This window comes from Anser anser (genome assembly GCF_964211835.1).
Source record: "Anser anser genome assembly, chromosome: 3".
Classification (NCBI taxonomy): domain Eukaryota; kingdom Metazoa; phylum Chordata; class Aves; order Anseriformes; family Anatidae; genus Anser; species Anser anser.
The window spans coordinates 103,342,671-103,364,363 of record NC_139722.1 but is presented as its reverse complement, the minus strand read 5'-3'; the positions used below and the strand labels follow the sequence as shown (position 1 = coordinate 103,364,363).

Sequence of the window (21,693 nt, the reverse complement as noted above, 5' to 3'; positions counted from 1 at the left end):
TCCTGAGAAGTCATAACTGATGTTAATACACTAAGATGAACTGACCTTAGAAATATGCAGAACAACCAAATCAGTGTTATTAATGATTTAGAAAGTGTGGTTACTGCGTGTCTACTTGACCAGTGAACATGCGAAAAACAAAAGTATAAAAAAATCTGTGGAGTTCACATGCATGATCTGCAGACCCATGGTTGAATCAAACAGTTTATGGTTAGTTGTAATAGAGTTTAATCAGAGAGTAGGAGAAATGGACTCTTTTTATGGCAGTGTGTGCTGTGCATTAATATTTTAGATTGCGGTAGCTGTGTCCTTTTAGTGTTTAAAAACATAAATATTCAGCATTTTATTTTGTGGTGAGTTTAAAGAATGTTGCAGTTGTGAAATGGAGTTGACCATAGCAGATGGTTTCTCTCACCTGGCTCTCAAGTGCACATTGCCAAGCTTCTTTAGATCATCTTAGGGATTTGAATGAGAGGCTGTGCGTACATAAGAGGTGGGGGGGGAAGGAGCTGTAATAAACAGCACGATCAAGTACAGATATTCATTCTTGTTTCATTATTATGCTTAGAAAAAGAGAAACTGGCTGAAAAACGTTATAATGAATTCAACTGACTAACAAGTTTTCTTCATCCAAACACCACATAATGGAAAATAGCAGTGGCAAAAATGGTTAAAAATTTGAAACTAGTAATAATAGTAACTATTAATACAAATAAAGACATTTTCAGGGGCTTGTTTTAGGTTGTGTTAACCCTTTAATTTCCTAAGTAATTTGCTAAATCCTACAAAACCAAATCAACTACAGAATTGTCATCAAAAATGATTTCTTGATTTCTCACCGCCCTTTTCCTATTGCTGGAGGATTACTCCTAAGCTACAGCAAGGCTCAAACCCCAAGTAAATAGGCTTGCTCAACTCTAAAACTGAATGAATGAACAAATAAATAAATAATTGCAGTCTGAACTATATGTATCTTCTGTTTTGTTTCCAGAAACAAATCATTTATAGAGATATTTTCTTCTAAAATTAAATAACTTTGTCTTCCTAAATATTACCAAGTTTGCTTGGTTCATAATAGGTGCCAGGCATTACTCTGATGCTGAGGGGCATTTCATATTGTAAACTGTATTCTCTGCTGTAATGTGCCAGATATGTTCTCTAGCTTAATATTTCACTGTTTGTCATTTCTTGACCAGGTTTTAGTTTGCCATAAGATAGTGAGCTTTCCTTTCGGTTACAACCAACTGAAAGTATTTAAAAACTTGAATTTGAATGTATGCTGCTTCCAGAGTATTTGCATTATTTAAAGCTGCACCATTTGTCTTTTAAGTACACTATTGTTGCAAGTCGTAGAATATACAAACCGTAAGTTCCTTAGAATAATGGTTTGAAAGGAGGAATAATTGCAAACTGAAGATAATTCATATTGCACAGGTACAAGGATAAGCAATAATCACATTTTTCATACATATTAGCCAAATGTAATCTCTTTTTATAACGACAGAGGGAGACGAGCTAGAGTCCGAGTGGTGTAATCTGAAAACTGACGAGAATAAATCTGTGTTAAGTAGATCTTTTAATCCTGGTAACCTTGACAGCCAGCGACTCAGCTGAAGAGAGCAGGGGGAATTGCACGCCTGCTTCTGTCTCATCACCACAACTGCACCCTGAGCATGGCAGTCAGCTGTATGCCTGCCCCAGCTAAGGTTTTTGTGAAGTCCTAAGTACTCGTTCTAGGATCAGGTCACCGACTTGTCTCATTCCTGGTTGCCTATCATTACCTGCAATAGGGATTTTCCTTCCAACTGGTGCAAGGACAATATGGTGGGTGGTCATCTGATCCCTCTTTGAGTTTTAGGACTTTTGCTAGAGAATCTACCCTATGATGAGATTGAATTTGTTTAAGAAGTAAGGACCAGAATCAATAGATGACCCACTGACATTACATGATGAGTCTTCAGCAGAGAATAGCAATTCAATAACAAAATAGAGCTATTCTTTCAAAATAATTTCTCAGCTGTGGTGTATCTTCAAACCCTTCAGGTATCTGGTACTGTAGTAAGGGATAGTAACTTACTGCAATAAGTTCTATTTTATTTGATCAGGCATGAGCTATTTTTCAACCTGTTAGTGAACCTAAAGCCACATTATTGTAAGCGATTATGTTTTGAGGTGTTTATTTTGATCAGTGTTAAATGTTGCTCAAATAAATAGAGCAGCACAGCCATGTTCTGTGCCGTGTCCTGGAAGTGTGGAGCCTGTAAAAACATCAATATTAGATACTGGCTGGGGCAGAAGGGGAAAAAACAGAAAAGAAAGGGGGACTGGGAAAGCAAATGACTGCGGTGTGTTAGAGCACTGCATTTATATGAAAGCCACCTGCAGGAGAGCGGCACATTTAGAGCCGTCCTTAGTTCTTGCGGTAGTGTCCCCTGCGACCTTGGTTGGGTGCTCGGTAGGGTGACTGATGGTTCACCACGCTCTTTTTTCGTGGTGACTTGCCTGTTGCCTGCCTCTGGGTTTGTGATTCCCCTTATGCTGACTTCTGCAGTATTCCTTCAGTCTCTTATCTCAGGGCTTTGATGCATATGTTCTGAAGGTGGCCACCGTGACTTTGGGTGGCAGCAGATGGTAAACCTTCAGGCTGCCACCGGCTATACTGGTGTTAAGTTGGAAACTTAACGTTTGATGAAGAATCAGTAGTGCATATGAAAGAGCTTTTACTGCAGAAATATCTTTTAATTAAAAAAAATTAGCATACTGAAACATTTGCTAATTTCTGTGCATTTAAAGGATCCTAAAATGAACTGTTTTCTTAAAGCTAGTCTGTCATTATTTACCAGGCAGGTTTTATTTTATTTTTCTCCAATTAATTGTACCTACTGTATTGAATTGAATTTAATTTATTTTCCACTAAGCTGTTGGATACACTGTAAATCAAATCTAAGAAGCTAATTTTTTTAAGTAGCTGCTGTCAGCATCAGAATTAACCCTTGACTTTAAAAAACACCCCCCCAAATAAAAACAAAAACAAAAACAAAACAAGCAAACAAACAAAAAACAAAAAACCCCAAACCCCAAGTAGAAAATTGCATTTGGCATCACATAGGGATGTTGCTATCTGCCAGTTGACTGAGATGCTGCCATGCAACATTGTTGTGTTCACCTGTATTTTAGGTTGTGCCTGAGAGCTTGACTGCTTGTATGAAATAGGGATAAGTGGTGAAGACACTTATTTGCACTATATATTTGTGACAAGCGTTAACTGCCTGTCAGTATTTTTGGTGACTTTGATCTTGTCATCAACACACAACAATAGGGAAAAATGAATAAGCAACAGTGGTGCTGCAAAAGCCAGTGTGATACGTAGACCGTTACCGTGTTTGTACATTAGTACTACAAATAGGATTTTGTTTCGTCTCCTTTTGTGTCACTGCCTAGTTGCTCAGTGCCCAGGAATGCCCTGCTGTGCATTTTTCTACCTCCCCTCTGAGAGAGGATGCTGAATGTTGCAGTTGACAGCTTATTGTTTTGAGGTATTAAATATTACAAGTTACACAGTAGTTGTCACCAGCAAAACAGCCTCCGTCAGCTTATTGCAAGCCAGGAGCAGCCCGCTCTAATACAAGCATCTCTGTCTGATTTGCTCTGGGGAGGGATAGACTTACGCAGCGGGGAACGTTATGTGGCATTCTGTTTTGTCCCGGTGTGTCGTTCTGGTAGAGGTTTGTCACTTTGCATTTTAAAAAGGAACCTTAGGAAAAGAATTGAAAAACTTGCAAGTACTCCCTTTTGCAGTGAGAGAGAGGTGTGAAGGTGCATAGACAGAAATGACTTGTTCGGGTAGCCTGGCTGTTCAGAACTTGGCTGGAAAATATGAGGTGAGGAGAATGAATTGGCATTTGGGTCACTAGCAGAGTTACTGTTGTGCACTTCTGCACAACCTGGGTAACGTGTCCAAGAGCTGCTCACCTTTCTTTGCTCTGTTTGTATGACAAAAAGTCAAGCAAATATATTTGTGAAAGTCTCTTAGTTTCTTTCCTGGTCTTACCCCTTCCTGAAATGTCAGTGTTCTGATCAGGGATTTATTCAGTTGTGTATTCCTTTAATTATATGCGTGAGTCTTGTTAGACCACCTTTTTGTAATGTGCATGCTGGCTGCCTCTCCTACAAACAGATTTTGGTTTTAGTGGGCCCTTGCAAAGTCCACAGTCTGCCAGGGTCAAATAGCAGCGAAAAGTTCCTTTTGTGGTTCTTCCTGGCCTGCTTGAAATCCCTTGTGAAGGAAACAGTCTCGTGGAAAAGTAGGTATTGAATCAGCAAAGAAATAATTTTCCATTGAATGAACTGGAGCTGTGGCTTTTCATCACTGGGGGAAACTTAAGATGCTCGATGGGGAAGCTGGTTGGTAGGACTGGTTAGTCCACCTAGGTAGTTAACCTCAAAGGCACCCAAATATTATTTGTTATTACAGCTGTTATAAAACGGTAGCTGCTACTTTCATTTTGATGCAGTAATGCAACAACAGATGAAGGCAGCCCTAAAGGGACCCGTTATCTGCTTTATTCCCGTTAGTGGTAGTCGTTCTATATGTCATCGTATAGGGCTTGGGCTCGGTAATCTGTTCTGTTACACCATATGCTAATACAGTGCTGATAAGCAAGTGTGAAAAATGAAAGGGAGGAATACATTAATTGTATTTGTGCAATAAGGTATGCTATCAAAGGTAATTATTGCATGACAGTTTTAGTTATAGCAGTTGTTTTATCATGAAATAAAAGATGGCTTTAGGAGCCTTTTATTGGAAAGACAATTGTATCAAATTAGTACCAAATTAGATTTTTGTCTTTATAAAGGTGAGCAAACCCATGAGCAGTTTTTAAATTGGTGTCTTCTACTCTACAAATGAACAAATCCTGTTTGAGGGTTAAAGAAGCTATTATTCTGTCCTTTATGCTGACAGCTTCATTACTGATTGGCCTACTGTTGGTATTAAAAAAATGTTTGGCTCCTTATGATCTTTGTGCATGCAACTATAATATTAATACAGACCACAGAACTGTTCATTAAGAAATGACTTTAAACGAGGTTGATGCTTGTAAATCTGGAGAGATACAGATGTTAAATGCTGTCATTCCTTTTTCTATAGAGCCGTATGGCTAATAATTTCCAAGTGGCTAAAGTTCTTGTTAGCAAGAGTGCTGGTGTGTTAAGAATGGCCCTATAAATAACTTTAAGAACTGAAGTTGAAGGTGCTTCTTTTAAAGACTATTGTTAACTAAACATTATTGCCAAACAGATGGAAAGCATTCACCAGCCTGATGTTTTTAGGTCTAATTATATTATCGCCAGTCCTGGTACGGCTCAGTTGAAGAGGTGTATCCAGAGGCCAATTTATAATCATTTAGCCAACACCTGTTTGGGAGATATTGACAGTCAAAGGGCACATTTAAAAAAATATCACATATGTTCTTGTATTTATTGCCTCAATGTGAACAGTGTCTAGTTACAAACAAACTTGGGATAAGAAGAAAGTGACTGTAAACATGTAATTGTTTTGAACCGTTTTTATCTGTCTTTTGGCACCTCTTGCAAAGTGGCTTTTATTTTTCTCTTCTGGTTTTCTTTATTGTTTGTATATCTTTTTATTGTCATGCCTTTTTGGTTAAGCAAGGATAACAAAAAACAGTTTTGTGGTTATCGTTTATTCAGCTGGTTTCTACTGTTTCTGGAAGACCCAAGTAAGAGACCTGAAGAATTGTTTGGAGAAACTCAGTGGCCTAGGGGCTTACGCCATTGACATGGAAACTTCTTGTCATTCCTTTCTCAAAAACTGTCAGCAATTGCAACTTCTGATGATATTTTTTCACTAGAAGGTAGAGGATGGCTTTTTATACTGGGTGCAACCCTAGTAGAAGAGGAAGTCTTTAAGATGGAGAAATAGCTCTTGCTTTATTTCTTTTGGTGAAACCTGGCAAAAGCAACGATGAGAAAAAACTCCAACTCGCTTCCTCTTGCTTGAGGTGCTCAGGAGTCCAACGGGGAGAGAACAAGGACAGCATTTTGAATGTGGCCATCCCAAAGAGCGGCGCTTGCCCTGCTGCAGCCACTGCTTTGGGAAAGCCTGCACGGTGCTGCCTGCAACCTCCCCTCCTTGGCCTTATGCACATCTTTACCTCACCTTGCCGTGGGCACGGCGTGTGCCAGCTCTTCTGGTGGTTCCCCTTGGTGTAGAGAAGGTCAGCAGGTGAACTTGGTAGGCATCAGCCTTCAAGAGACAGTGGGCACAGCTCCCTCATTGCCCCACGTAGTGGAGATCAGGGAGAGTGAGTGCTGTGCTGTCCTGCAGCTGACGAACCCAGCACCGTGTTGCCCTGACGCATCACTCCCCTGCAAGATGTCTTTTTGGCTGTGAGCCGACTTGTACCTCTTCAGCGGAGTTGCTGCGTCTTGTCTATGGACCTCCAAGTGTAGTAACCCCAGTGCTGCATTTTCAATCCTTTAGGTGTTTAATTTTGCAGCCTAAATATTTTGTTATAACTGAATCTGACTATTTGTACTCAGAGCTTACGATGTCTATTGTAAATAAACAGTGGGTGCCTATCTTGTTCTTGTTCCTCGAGGAGGATTGGTCTTGTGCTTGAGCTTGTTTTTGTGGCTGGCTTGCAGCTGGTGCTTTTCAAGTACATCTGTGTTCTTGGAGTTTACAAACAATCCTAAGCACAGTCATTTGAAAACAGAGATGCAGAGAGTTCCAGCTCCCTGAAGATGTAGTTTCCCAAATATATATACTTATATAATTTTTGTTTGTTTTGTTTTCAGCACATAAACAAACAGAGCTTGCTAAGAGGCAAGACATAGCTTAGTGCTCCTGTCGTCACTGTGCTGTGCTTAAAGTGCTTTCAGCAGAGGTAATACGCTCTTGGCAGAGATGTTCTCTGCAGCTGTAGGTGTTTTCCTTTCTGCAGCGAACCTGTCCACTCTTTTCTCCCTAAATGAAGACTTGTTTTTGCTGTTACCTTAATACTGGTTTACAGACAGGAAAGGAACTTCTTTGCAACTGTTTCTGTTGTGGCTTATGAATGTTGCAAAACAAAAAGGGCAGTTGAGGAATGAGACAGCAGTGGCTGTATATTGTTGGTAAAACATTTTCTTGTGGCTTGGGTGTGTGCCTGGCCAGCTTTTAGGTTAGCTTCCTGGAAAGAAGGTATGTAGCTCCTCTCTCTCTCTCTCAAAAAAAAAAAAAAAAAAAAAATTAAAAAAGGCAAAGAAAACCAAAAACCATTTGGTAACCTGGTAGAAAGAAAAACCTTTGGTGGATAGAAAGCCTAATGGGGGAAAAATATGGAAGGTAGGTACAGTGAGTTGGAAAAAAAGTAAATAAATTGGGATTTAAAGGAAGGAACATAGGAAACTAATGCTATGTGAAGGTTACTTTTTGTGTTTTATTTTGTTGCTGCTGTTGCATTTCTGTAATTCGGATTCTGGTTATAAAGTACTTTTATCAGTTTAGGATTCATTCTTTAAGTTAGCTGATTGGGAATCAGGTGACAATCTGGTAGTTCTCTAGAGATCTATATCCTCAATTTTCCTTTAAAAGAAAAAGACTGGTTAACAAATGTATGCTGCAGGGCTTTAACTTTTTTTTAAATCACAACTTACATCAAATCCTTTGCAAGACTATTCAACATTAAGTTTAAGAATCTCATATTGTTATCTTACTCATGAATCTTAAATATTTCTCTGAATGCTTTTTCCTTAGGTTTTGCTTGTAATGGACACGAGAACACAGGAGACTTTTATACTGAAGGTGAGTAAAGTCTTATTACTTCTCTTAACAGTCTGGCCTCCTAATTTATACCACCACACAAAGATCACTGCATCTGATGTGCGGAGTTATCTCTGTAGTATATTACTATGTTAATACATAGATCCCTCTTAAGGGCACTGTAATTCTTTTTCTCAGTATTCAGTTGCTTTCCATTCCGTTCTTTGTGTAACTTCTCTAGTGCTCGTATGTGCTGGTTTACTCACTTGAGTTGCTGCTGGTAATTGAGGGTAATACCTCAGCAGGCTTTGAAGAATCACAGTTTCAATGTGTTCCTTAAAAGATCTCTAAAACCCTGCTGACTCAGAGCATATACATGCCGCTGATTAAGGAAGTTAAAATAAAAATTCTTCTTAGGCCCAGTACATCCACATCTTCATCATGTCTGGGCTTCCCTTAGCTGAAGAATATGACATCGACCAAAGGAGATTCCAGATGAAATGGATGACTGTTCTTATCCAAAATTGCTTTTCTATGGTTTACATCAATAGGCTCTGAAAAATGCCTGTAATGCTACTAAACTATTAAACTAATGAATCGTTAATTGTTTGTAATAATTTTTTTCACATTACTCTTTCTTGTTTCAGAAAATGCTCAGATCAAGATCCCAACATGCTTGGAGCATCTGTGATGCTGAGAATTAGTTTAGTCTGAGTCTTGTTATTGGGGCTATTGAAATGAATGACTCTGCTGATAGGAGGAAGGGCTAAGAAAACGATGTCCCAGACACAGAGCTATAATTATTTGTTAATATTTTGTAACTTTGCTTCAGGTCTGGCTTACAACCCTGCCTTAACTTTGTGCATTTGGCCTCTGAAATGATTTGTCTTAAGTATATGTAGGGTACAGAAAACCTGTTTGTTCCTCAGAGAGGATTATTTGTGAATATTGTATCTTGGAACCTCACTTTATCTGCTGGCAGATAGGGTAACATTGAATTTCCCATTTAACTGCTTATGTTTATCAATATTGTAATAGGTCACACTATTGACATAATTTTTTTTTCCTTTCTTTCTCGCCTCCCTTTCTCCCTCCCACATCAATTTTTTCACTTCTGGCAACTTCATCTCTGTGCTACCTCCCAAAAATCATTACCTCTCAAGGAGACTAATCCCTTCCTTTCCTTTTTGTTGTGGTTGTTGTTGCTGTCTTTACTAAAGTACAATGGAAATGTGAGGATTACCTGTAAGTCTAGGGCATTCTTTTGTCTTTAGAACTTGAATTGAATTTTTTAATAGTGTCTTTTGGTCACACACAAAAATAAATTTTTTAAAAAAGGTCACAGGGAAATAACTGAGTGTCATCCTGATGACTTAGTTTGAGAGAGATTCTAATAAAAACATTGACCCATGTAATTGATTTTAATGGCAGCTTTGTGCCATCTTCTGTTCTCTGGAAATGCGCCAGATGCCATCAGCACAGCCTCGGGGGACCGAGGGGCATAGAGCAGCAGATGAGTGGTTTCTCTGAAGCCCAGAGTAACTCGGATAGATTAGTTTGGTTGATAAACACAGAGCACAGCAGGCTCCAAAGGCAACTGAGGGTACAACTGACCTTTTTGTTCTCTGTCAGGGTCTAAGGAAAAGTAGTGAGTACAGCAGGAGCAGAACGACCATCATCCCCCGCTGTGTGCCCAACATGGTGTGTCTGCACAAGTACATCATCTCCGAGGAGTCTGTCTTTCTCGTGTTACAGCATGCAGAAGGTTTGTCTCTTGTTTAAGTATATTGCTGAAGAGTCAAAGGTTTAGGCTTTTAATCAATGGTACATTTCAGTGTCAAATTAATCTTTTATATCTCTAATTAAAATATTTTTACTATGCCTAAGAGATGTCATGTAAGACACCCCACACCCTCCCTCCTCCTTTTTCCCCTCATTTTGTGGTGGATTTGATTCCTGTTTCAAATAGCCTCAAATCTTGATGGGTTACTTAAATTGTAGTGATAATGAAAGCTTCCAACTGTTTATTTTCTACAGGAGAGTGAGTGCTTTGACTGCAACAAATATCTGTAGTGTTTACAGTCATCTCTGAGAAACAAAGTCTTTGGCTAAGTCTTTTGTGAACTTTGGCTAGTAAAGCGTTTAGTATCTTATAGTTAAAATGACAAGTATTCCCACAAGAGTTTAATAGCTCTGCTTAAAAAAAAAAAAAAGGAGCATTTGCCTGTTGGTTAATATCACGTAGTTATTCTGATCTGGGTTTTTAAGAAAATAGCTAGTGGCATCACGTGGGAGTTCAAAGCAGAACCACAGAGTTGTGCCTTCAAACTATTTATGAAATTCCTGTTAAATGTTAAAAACAGGGAACAGGTGGCAAAAAATAATTATGTCTTGATTTTTTCCTCTAACACCTGGATTTAAATATTCCCCAAATGTAATTACCCATATTTATTTAGAGTGAGTGCAGAATATAAATTTGGGGTTTGCTAATAGTTCTCTTTTTAGGAAATGTTAATAATCCAGTCGGAATGGATTATTGGAAGGAACTAAGCTAACCGATAGAGAAGATAATTTTATTACATTGAATATTATTTCTTTTATTCCTAATAACTTAGATTTTGCCTTTTTCATGAACAATTTATGTCACATGAGGCCAGTTAACTTTACCTATACAACACGAATGATTTTTTTTCTGCTATGTGTGACATGGTTTTGCCATGGGCAGTGAGGCATGAAGAAAGGCCTCACATTACAGTACTGTCTGATGGTGATCTCGAAGGGTTACGGTGCAGCTCCGTACAATGCTACTTTTCTTGAGGTGTGTATAATTCAGGCAAAAAATTTAGAAGCTATCACCTGAAATGCAATCTCCACTTAAACTGGTATGGTTTGTTTTGAGAAGTAATAGTTAAACAAAAAACAGACCCTTGTCTGATACCAACAGATCAGCTATAATCAGGCTAGCATAATCAAAGAATTGGAGACCAGATACAATAAAAATTAGAAAATACTGTTCCTGATGTTTCTGCAATGTCTGAAGACCTGGAGTTTTCCTCTTCTCTTTGGGAAGAATGTCCCTTCTCAAGACAGATAGAAAACTGGGTATAGTAGTAGTGAAATGTGGTGATGTAGTGGTCAGATGGAGAGAATAGAAATTTTAAGAAAGGCTTAATTTAATTTGACTGGTTAACAAAGGTAGTCTCCTGAAAGTGATAGTTTTATTGTGATGACAGTGATAAAAATGGAGACATTGCCTGGTCAGAGCCCTTCCATTTAAGAACAGAAACCTCAGCTTAACATTTGGCATGGATGGGGTGTTTTCTTTAAGAAGGAATGACTCTCTTCTAGTCATCTTTGACATGGTCACAGATCCAGTGAGAAGTGCTTGGCTTAAATCTCCTGCTCCTACCAACCCTGGCTGTAACAGACGTTTTGAGTTCTGTCGGGAAGGATCTTAAATTTACCAAGAGCCTGGTAAATCAGGTTTGTGTAACTTAGAGCCTTGTGCAAAACCCAGTGACGTTTGTTTGATCTGCCAGCAGCAGAGGTGGTGTCTGTGAAGCATTCTCATGTCGGCTGGCCAGTCAGCAAACACACCCTTGGAGGCAGCCACAGCTCGTGTTGCATTTCTCCCAGCTGTGGGACAAACGCATGCAAGCAGGAGATGTGGGAGGGAGGTGGGTTATTTTGAGGTGGAGCTGGGGGAGGGGGCACGTATGGGATATGAGTACTTGCTGAAAGGGGAGCTGAGGGTAGCGAATGTGGGAAGAAACAGGGAGGATGCTGGGGAGGAGCTGTAGGGACCAGAAGGGATTTCGATGTGTGTGAGGGCTGTTGCTGATGGTACGTGATGCATGGGTTCTCTTGACTTGGACACTTACGGGTGTAAGTTATAAACTGCAAAGAGTTTCCCCTCGTTTTCAGAGGGCCTTTTAATGTTTTGTTACAGATACTATGTATTTACTAAGGAGCCTATTTCCTGTTTATAGTAAATCTTAACCGCATTATTAATTTCAGCCTAAACCATTGGGTTTTGCGTGGAATTCTGAAAGTTTGACTCCAAACTTTTGCTCAAAATGAAAACTTTTTTTTTTCCAGTAAGTCATATTGCAGTTACATGCTCAGATCGGTGAGCGAGGTCTTGGGTCCTCTAACAGGCTTCTGTCCTGGCTGCAGTTGGAGGCTTCGAGGGTGTCTTAGAAGCATGAAAGTCCATAAAGTTATCTTGTAGCTTTGTTGCAAAGCACTTGCCAAATTCTAGTGTGGTAGAGAGCCAATCTGATGTTAATAAGGCCTCGCTTCTTCTTGGCACTAACAACTCCAGAAATTTTAGAAACAGATGCTTCAAAAATAGGCTGGGGGGCTTCCATGGGACATCAAAGTTTAAGTGGCTGTTAGAAGCTGTCAAATCTCTTTAAGCATAAATAAGCTGAAGTTCCTATCAATCTGGAGAGCACTCAAGAAACTTCATGCTGAAGAGGCTTGCAGCACGCAGGAATTGAAAGAAAACAACGTGGTAGTGTTCTGGCTTGCAAAGCTGCAGATTTGTTGTTAGGAAAGAAGGTAGTACTCGCTATAAAGACAAGAGAGAGGGAGATCAGAAAAGGTAGGAAAGGTGATCTGGTCCTTGGCAAGGGGCTTTTTCAGGAGGCTGCTTTGAAATAAAAGCTTTTGCTTGAAGTACGTTGTGAAGTGGGAGCTTTGCCTAAACTATCAAACTTCATAGCAGAGATTCACCAGCAGCAGTGGAAGCAGCCCTATAGATAAAACTGGTGTTTGTAGCTATTGTCATGTTAGAGATTAGATTGAGGTGAGATTCCAGTTCCTATATATGCTGCAACCCCTCTGTGGCTGCCATTGGGATGCTGTGAAATATTATTATTGTATCATGATAATTCCTGCATGTCTGGTTCCCTTTTGGCCTAGAAACTGTGCAAACATAATTATATGTTGTCATTGTATATTAATATGATGAAGTTTAGCAGTAGCTGTCTTTATTGAAAAGAAGGACAGTGATTCTAAGAAAACCATAAAGCTGTTCTTTTTCCAGCAGGAATATTAATTCACATGAAGCGCATAACTTATGATTGGTACTCCTGGCCATAAACAAATTTTTATGCGGTGATGTAGAGAGTTTGGCCAGGTTTTGGAGAATAATTCAAGCAGATGTCTTTCGGTAATCTGTTTTTCCTTCTTTATCCTATCACAATGATCTGGAATCCCAGGTTGTTCACTTTGACTTAGTTTGGGCTTTCCTTAATACAGTGATTACCACATTTTTAGCTGCATTCCACTTCTGCGGGAATTGGAATATATAGTCCTTCAGAGCAACCTCATGGGCCAAGCTAGCAAAAGCCAATGATTTGTTTTGGAATATGGCCATTTAGCCAGTCTTTAGGATGTGGAGCTGAAATGGTAAGTGACTGAGTACTGAGCGAGAAAACATCCAACAGGTTATGACTTTTTTTTCATGTGAGCTAGAACAAAAGCATGGTTAGGAGACTGAATTTGCTGATCTGTTAGGTTTCCTTTTATCTTATGATGTGTACAGTATAGTCTCTGTATCTCCTTCTCTTAGATGTGCCTCCTTCTAAGTCCTATTATTAGCAACAAAAACGTAGAGGTGTTTGAAAGAATATTAAAAAAAAAAAAAACAACCTTACAAAATTCCTATCCAGCTTCCTAACTTGGCCACTTTATTTTGAAATGTCCTCTTGATTTTTCTTTTTGGAACACTAATATTTTAGATTCTGCCTCTTGAAGGACAGGTATAACGTCCAGAGTATTGGAAATACGATGCAGTAAGGCACTTCTAATAGGTAATTTTACATTAAATAACTGAAGAAGAATGTGGAGCTTTGATTTTTTGCCTTTTTTTTTTTTTTGTGATAATAAAACCAGAAGGAATAAGCTAGACTGGTTGCAGAGCCAATTCGTGGTTAAAGAAAAATTTTTTAAATAATTAATTATGTTAATACTGTGCTTCTGAAATTGTACTAAATACTAATAAACTTTAGCTTAAAATCATAGCTTTTATGGTTGTTTAGTGTGCTAGACTATTTGACAGTGACCGAAGCTTACTTGTTTAGATTGATTTCTGTAATTTTAGTTTTTATAGATTCCTGATACTATATTAGCATGGCTTGCTAATGGGTTTTCTTGATCTTACACAACACATGGGGAGAGGGGGAAAGATTATTAGTATGTCATTCATAAAGGCATAATTATATACCCAGATACGAATATCACTCTTGTTTGACCCTGAATTGGACATTTTCAAAAAGGAATAAAATTGTTGTTTTTCACTATAAAACACAATTATTGAATAGCATTTATTTATGTAGCTCCACTTGACCAGGAGGCCAGTCTTGAAATGTGTGTGTAAACATATTTGGACATAATCAATTTTTTTTGTATTTACTTGCATTTAACTCCAAATTAGAGTTGCAGCAAGTAGTTATTTTCACTGTGATTTCTCAGTCCAAGTGACTATTAATGAGCAACTTCTTTCTTAAAAAGGTAAGATAATAACAGGCTTACTAATAGGAAAATGAGTCATTGTTGCAGTTCTGTTTTCACAGGTAGACAGTTGTGAATTTCTGAATCCTGCAGGGATAAAGAGATATTTTTTGTCTTGTGTAAATCCTAGGTTTGCTGAAAGCATTTGAAATCGAACATTTTTAAAAACACAGTCTGAACCTCTTGACTTTTCCATTGAGTTTTCTGCAGGGTTTTGAAGGACTGATCTCCATGTGTCTGTTTTCCTTCCGTAGTCCTTCTTGAGTCTATTCCTTTCTTAAGCTACACTAAGACTTTGAGTAGAGGCCAAGATCTGGAGGAGACTGCATGAAATCTTGCATGAAGTCAGGTGAAGGAAGCAGAAAACCAGAGCTGTCCCAAGAGCAGCTTGACCTGTCTACAGGTGAAAAACAAAGTTGTGCTGAGGAGAATTCTTACACTTTTCATACCGTCAGACAGTCCACACCCATCCTACCTTAATAAAGGGTGGGAAACATTTAGGTTGGTGAGAGTCCTTCAGATGTGACATGAAGAATCCTACCTGGTATCCAGTAGTGATGGTAGACCGCAGAAACAAGGTACTGAGCTTTCTGGATCCTTGGGTCTAAGCCCAACCCAGGCCTCCATAAAAAAATAATTTCCTTACTACTGAGGAAGAAATACCATGGTAATATTAGCATTTAAAGCCATGCTTGGAAGTTGAGATGCTGTTGTGCCAGGCAGTGAACGATGCTGCAGAAATGTAACGTGGATCTTCGTGGGTCATGTTCTGGGAGCACCCTTTGAAAGCTGAGATTTGTGTTTTCAGAAGAAATTTGTGAAGCGGTGCTGTGATAATAAATACTAGTAATACGAAGGTGGAAATGTTTAGTATTTGCTTGTACTAGTAAGTATAATGCAGGTGGGATGGGGAGATGTAATGTGCCATATTAAATGCAGCAGGGGGGTGGTTGTCAAATGAGATTTTATTGTTCAGTGTGAAAAGACCCTGAGTTATTCCTTGCCTAATTAATAAACTGGGCAAAGTCATTTTGCAAGCATTGTTTTCTCAAAATAATTTAATTGAAATTTTAGAGAAAATTAATTGTCATAAACATACTATTCCATCAGAATCTTGGGGTAAAGTTAAACTGTTGTGTTGCTTCTTTTATGATGGATGGAAGTGTGGAAAAGAGAACGTCTTTCACACGTATATAAAAACGTGTGTTTTCTGTGTCTTTCTCTTTTTTCTCCTTTGTGGTATTTTGTTTCCTGCCATTCCTCAGCAAAAGCGTGGATACAGGTGAAAACATAAGCTTAGAAAAAGAATTGCTGACTATGGGATGAACAACTTATATTTTTACCAAACGAATTTAAGAACAGTAACTCAGAGGCTGCAGGGTTCAGAAGGCACGGCAGCGCCCTGCCTCTGCCCCTGCCCTGCTGACCAGCCATGTAACGTCTCGTATTGAAGGCAAGTGGTGTGAGTACGGGTGCCCTGCCTCTCACAGCAGCAAGGTCCTGCTCGTCAGGACCAGGGCCCTTGGCTCTCACCGATGCAGGGCGGCCGAGCAAGCTGGGAGTGCGTCGGTGCCCCAGGAGGCTGCCTGCTCGCGGCACTGGCAGCAGCCAAGGGCTCTGCAGGGAGCTTCCCCTGAGCCGTGCCTTGCTCCTGGTTTTTGTGTTTGTAGGTGTCTTCAGGTAAGTAGCTGAAGTGTGTGTGCAGTACAGCAGCCCCGATCACTTCTCTGGGAGCACCGCTTCAGTTTGTTCCTGTTCATCTTCCTGGCATCCTTTCTTGCCTTCTTCTGGAAGGTGGCAAGGGTCATCTTGACCCACGAGGTCCGTTTGTAGCTTGCAGGCAGAAAGCGGGTGAACCAGTAGATCTTAAACTGTCATCTTTACCACCGGACTCAAGCTGTTAGAGTTCCCTCTTGATATTTTTAATATGCCTACTTTCAGTGAGGTTTTTTTTTTCATTTCAAAAACAAGTCTTGTCTTAGCCAGGGGGATGGAGAGCAAGAAAACTCCACATTGTATTATTCAAATTCATTTTTAAAGTATCAAGGTTTTTCTGCCTTTGATAACTTATTTTTTGAAATACCTGGAAATATATAAAACCTGTTTCTAGGCAATGAAAAATACTTTCTTCTTTTGTTGTACTTTTTGAAGGAATTTTGCCCGATAAGGAGAGTGCTTAAAAATAACTACTAAAGACTCTATTTTGGAAAAAACTATAATATAAAACTCTGTTTTACCCAAAGAAGTTAAAAAAAAAAAAAAAAAAGAAAAAAAAGGAAGAAAAAAAGATGCCCAGTGGGCTGGATACTTATTCTTTTCTTCTACAAAGGTTTTGTTTGAGCTGTACTTCCCAGCGTTTCTCTACAATCTTTTAAATTAAAATGTCTTGACTTTGCATTTTTCCTTAAGTTATTGAAGGTGGCTTTCTAGCTTCTTAAAGTCAAATTCTTTGGCACGTGCAAGAGATACAGTAACTTCTTGATTTGTTTTGTGCAGCGTATGTATTGTAATCTTTCTTAAAAATGTGTGTTATTGGAAACAGAGTCCTATTCTGTATTTTTAGCAGTGTATGTATTGTAATCTTTCTTAAAAATGTGTGGTATTGGAAACAGAGTCCTATTCTGTATTTTTAAATATTTAATGATTACTTTTGGAACTGTCATTTTTTTAGAATTTTTGATATGAAGGAACTGGTTTGCCACTGTAACTTAAAATATTCATAAATCATTGCGTAATGCATAAAGACCTTTCTTGAGGCCTGAAGTTAAAGGGAGAAAATCATCCGTATTTAACTAAAAAATAATAAAAATAATAATTTTTTTCTCTTTTCAAAGAGAAACAGTTCCGTAGAATATCCTACTAATATGTGGTGATTTTCTTCCCCTTACCAAACTCGCTGATCTGTAGTTTTTAGTCTGTCTTCCCTAACATTGCTCATGAGCTGGGAACTGAGATTCAGCACAGGCAGAGCTGGTTATGGGCACTAAACCATTTGATCTTTCCTAGTTGTTGCTTTCTTTTGAGACAGCAGATGGAGAGTAGTCACCACCATGCAACTTGAGACAGACTCTGAAATGAGATTTTACTGAAGGTTTTTCTTTTTTTTGTTTTTTTAAAAAAAAGCTTAATCTCAGATGCAGCTATTTAAATATTTATGTATTAATACAAATCTGCTTGAGAAGCAAGTCGTGGTCCCTGTAATTATTTTCTACTGAGGTAGCAGATTGAACTTGCTCTATGGGCTTAAGGGGGTGGTATATTCTGTCAGTGTGGGTTATTTTCCTGTATCATAATGAAACTGATTATGTTTTGAGTGATATTAAGAGATTTCCCCCTTCTCTTTTCTTGCAGGAGGAAAACTGTGGTCTTATGTCAGTAAGTTCTTAAACAGAAGCCCTGAAGAGAGCTTTGAAATCCCTGAACCCCAAACATGCAGTTCAACTAAAATTCACCTGGAGCGGCCAACGCCTAGTCCTAAAGAAATCAGTAGCAGCACTGATTCCAGAGAAAGCTACGGGGAGCACATGCTGAAGGTGATCCCGCTGAAGAGCAGCCTGACGCCGAGCTCTCAGGACGACAGCAGCAACCAGGAAGATGGCCAGGAGAGTTCCAAGTGGATGGACTCAGCATCCAGCTCAGAAGAAGAGTGCACTACTAGTTATTTAACGTTATGCAACGAATATGGGCAAGAAAAAATTGATTCTGGCTCTTTAAATGAGGAACCTGTGGTTAAACTGGAGAATGAAGGTCTGAATACCAAAGAGAGAAGTTCCTCGCAGAAACGCACTGTTGTTGGCGGTGATAGCTTCAGCTCTCAGATTCCATCTCAGGAACTAAAGCTTTTCATTGATGATGCTGAATCAGAAATACCCAGTCCTACTAGGATATTGGACTCGCTAACTAAATCGAAGAACAGCCCCATGGAACTCTTCAGAATAGACAGCAAAGATAGCGCTAGTGAACTTCTGGGGCTTGATTTTGGAGAAAAATTGTATAACCTGAAATCAGAACCTTTGAAGCCATTGTTTTCTGTCTCAGGTCATGACAGAAGCTTGGATGCCCTGGAGAGCAAAATGGCTGTGAAAGCTCATGACACCATAAGCAGGGGTTCAAACGACTCTGTGCCAGTTATCTCCTTTAAGGATGCTGCTTCTGATGATGTAAGTAGTGTTGATGAAGGAAGGCCTGATCTTCTAATAAACTTACCTGGCATGTCTGATGAAACAGAGGAGGCGGCAGTGTCAAGGCCAGCAAAGTTTACAAAAACCGATATGGACATCTTGGAAGTAAAATTATTAGAAACGCCCGATGTCTTACAATTAAATAATTCCGCAGAGCAATGCAAAGCATTTGATCAAGAGCCAGATCATGTGGCACCAGAACTGGGTGATCCTTCCCACGGGGAAGTGAATGGACAAAGCGGTGTCACGCAGGGAGCTCTTGGGACCCTCTGTACTTCTGACCAAGAGGTAGGTAGTTCAGAAGATGGGGCTCTATTGCAAGGGCCTGGAGCCTGCTCCTTAAAAGTGGCAAGCAGAGAAGAAAGTTTGTTTGTTTCCAACCTGCTCTCAGGTGCTCAAGGTGTTAGCTCGGATGGAGATACGATAAGAAATGAAGCAGTGTTGCTGTTTTCTGATCAAACTGAAGACTTTGGGAAAGAGGAAGCAAACCTGGCTTTGTTACCAGCAGCTGAAAGCGAAAAGACAGCACCAAAGGGGGAAGACGAAATAGCAGTAGCAGGGGAGAAGGAAATACATCAAATTTTTCAGGACCTCGACGAAAGATTAGCGATAACCTCCAGGTTTTACATCCCAGAGGACTGCATTCAAAGATGGGCAGCTGAAATGGTTGTAGCCCTTGATGCTTTACATAGAGAAGGAATTGTGTGCCGCGATTTGAACCCAAACAACATCTTATTGAATGATAGAGGTCAGGAACTTTTGCAAATGCATTTCTTTTTATTCGCTGTTGCTTCCAATTAACTGAGTAGGCGTTTTATCTTGTAATTAGTATCTTCATTTCCTGTCTAGAGCTTCATTATCAGTGCAGCAAATTCACCCCCAGTAATAGCTTCTAGTACTTAATGATGCCATTATTCTTAATGATACTGTTTTTAGCTACAAAAGGAGTAATTACAGTTCACTTCTGCAGAAAATGGAAGGGAAAAATGTTTTGATTTCTCCTGTCGTTTTGTTTTTAGGACACATTCAGCTAACGTATTTTAGCAGGTGGAGGGAGGTTGAAGATTCCTGTGACAACGATGCCATAGAGAGAATGTACTGTGCCCCAGGTTAGAGCAATCACCTACAATGTTTCACTTGGAAAGTAGATAAGCAGCTTTCGTTTTCTCACGGAGCCTCTATAACACAGAGCTCAAGATCATGCAATATCTGCTAGAATTTCTTTTCTTTTTACCGAATGTCTTAAAAAGCCAAGAGGGTTTGTAACTGCTTTATTGCTAACTGTGTTGTTGTTTGCTAGAGCATTTCCGTAAAGTGTAATTGCATTGAATGACTTGTTTAAGCACATTTAAGGAATGTTCTGTTTTCTTTCAGTTGTTTGTTATGTGTGAGTACATCCTGATAACTGAAAAGAGCAAATAAGGAAAAGGGTGGACTGAAAAGGCAACACTATGAACTTTAAAAATACAAAAGTTTATTCATGCAAAGAGTATGGGAGAAAAACACATAGCAGTTTGAAATATACAACCCTAATAGGCTCAGAGATGCCTCTGACATTTTTGATGAGCTGCAGAGGGCTTTGAAATAGTTTAGAGAGCTCTTTTCTTAGAACTGCTTTCATCAATCATGAGGGTGATAAAATCAATATCTCTTGGGTTTTTATAGTGAGGATGGCACTTGAAACTGAGACCTCCCTTTTTTCCTCTTTCCAATTTATTTTCTGCTATTATAGTCATCTAATGGTTGTGACAGCCAAAAATCGGATATTTTACTTGTAACTTTGTATTTTAAAAGTTTCGTAGCTGGGTTAAAGAAACTACTTTTAGAGTTGAAATAACTACAGGGAGGCTATTCGGATTTTTAGATTGTCTTTTTGATTCTAAATTTGAAATGCCAATGTACTCTTTCTGCTGAGTGCACGGTCTGGTTCGGCTTTGCAAGTTGGCATGCAGGTAGTTCTCAAGCTCAAAGTCTGCGAATATGCTTGAAAAAAAATAGCTGAAGATAAGAGTTATCAACAATAAAAGACAAAACTTCTGAACTTAGTTTGGCATCAGGTGTTTATTCTGTGACTTGGTTCCCCCCGACTGAAATACAGTAAGGAACTGCTTTCTGTGAATACAGGTGGCAGGATCTCAACAAAATCAACAAAAAATCGAATTCCAGCCTCTTGAGATTAATAGTAAATAAAATCTTTGCTATCCAGGTGCGAGTTAAAAGGGAAATGGCAGGTATTACAGAGAAACAGAAAACAAATGCTTTATTATCAAAGCAAAACCAGCACCTTTGTTCTACTGTCACCCCACTTTAATTCAAGAACAGGAAAACTGGGGAATCCCTGCTTTTTGAGCCTCACAGCACTTCTTGTGGTTGTGGAATAGAAGCGTGCCCTGGTTGCCAACGTGTGCTCTGTTGTGATAGAAGGAGGCATTTTCCTGCCTCCCTACCCCAGCCTCGTTCAGAGCTCTCCCCAGTTGAGCAGTAGTAAGGATGGAAGCGCAGCCTTTTCCCACCCTGTCACCATTAATGAGCTGTGAAAGTCAAAGCTTAATTTTTCTGTGTTTTAATGAGGATCCAAAGAGAAGCTTTTTTCTTTTTTTTGCCCCCTAAGCCCCAACCAGCCAACTCCTGCAGTAATTAAGTGTTTAGGGAGCAGTTGAAATAATATTTAGAACTCCCCATATGCAAGAATAAAGTTTTCTGCACCATCATTATTTCCACCTCACAGCGCAGGTGTGGTATCCATCTGGGTTTTCCTTGGTTAAGTTGCCCTCTCCTCTCTGCCCTACCCCAAACTGGAGTTCGCTTTGCGTGTCTGTAACTGGTGAGCTGCAGGGTGATTTGCAAGTGCAAATATTAGGTAGACGCAAGACAGCTGAACTGATACTGCTCTATGAGTCTTACCTTTCGTATTTCTTGATCTTAGCATTATTTGTTCAGAGTGTACTCAGATTTTAGTGTAGCTATTTCATGATAATTTTTGCATAGTAGAGTAGTACTTGCAATAACTTAGCAGTGCAAAATATATTTTGGAGCCATTTTTGTTCTGTGTAAAGGTTTACTACGCATACCTTAACTTATGCGTATAGCTGAGGCCAAAGTAACTTTCTTAGGGTTACTGCTGCTGCAAAGTCTTGCCCTGAAACATTTGATCAGTATTAATAAAAATAATCCCATTAGTGGGCTTTCTTCAGGAACACTCCAACATTACAGGAAAACAGGCCT

The 21,693-nt window shown here is 39.3% G+C and overlaps 1 protein-coding gene across 5 annotated transcripts in view; it reads left to right on the top strand.

The window, feature by feature from the left end:
- The window catches only part of RPS6KC1 (ribosomal protein S6 kinase C1), a 91,805-nt gene that overhangs the window by 52,714 nt on the left and 17,398 nt on the right, over positions 1–21,693 (top strand). For 4 of the 5 annotated variants that reach the window (XM_083831187.1, XM_083831188.1, XM_083831191.1 and 1 more), the window contains 4 exons: positions 7,763–7,810; positions 9,401–9,533; positions 17,639–19,216; positions 19,488–19,577. In XM_083831187.1, coding sequence (XP_083687313.1) covers positions 7,763–7,810; positions 9,401–9,533; positions 17,639–19,216; positions 19,488–19,577 — 1,849 coding nt within the window. The remainder of the gene's footprint in view (positions 1–7,762; positions 7,811–9,400; positions 9,534–17,638; positions 19,217–19,487; positions 19,578–21,693) is intronic. The other variant, XM_083831189.1, reaches the window with a different exon arrangement.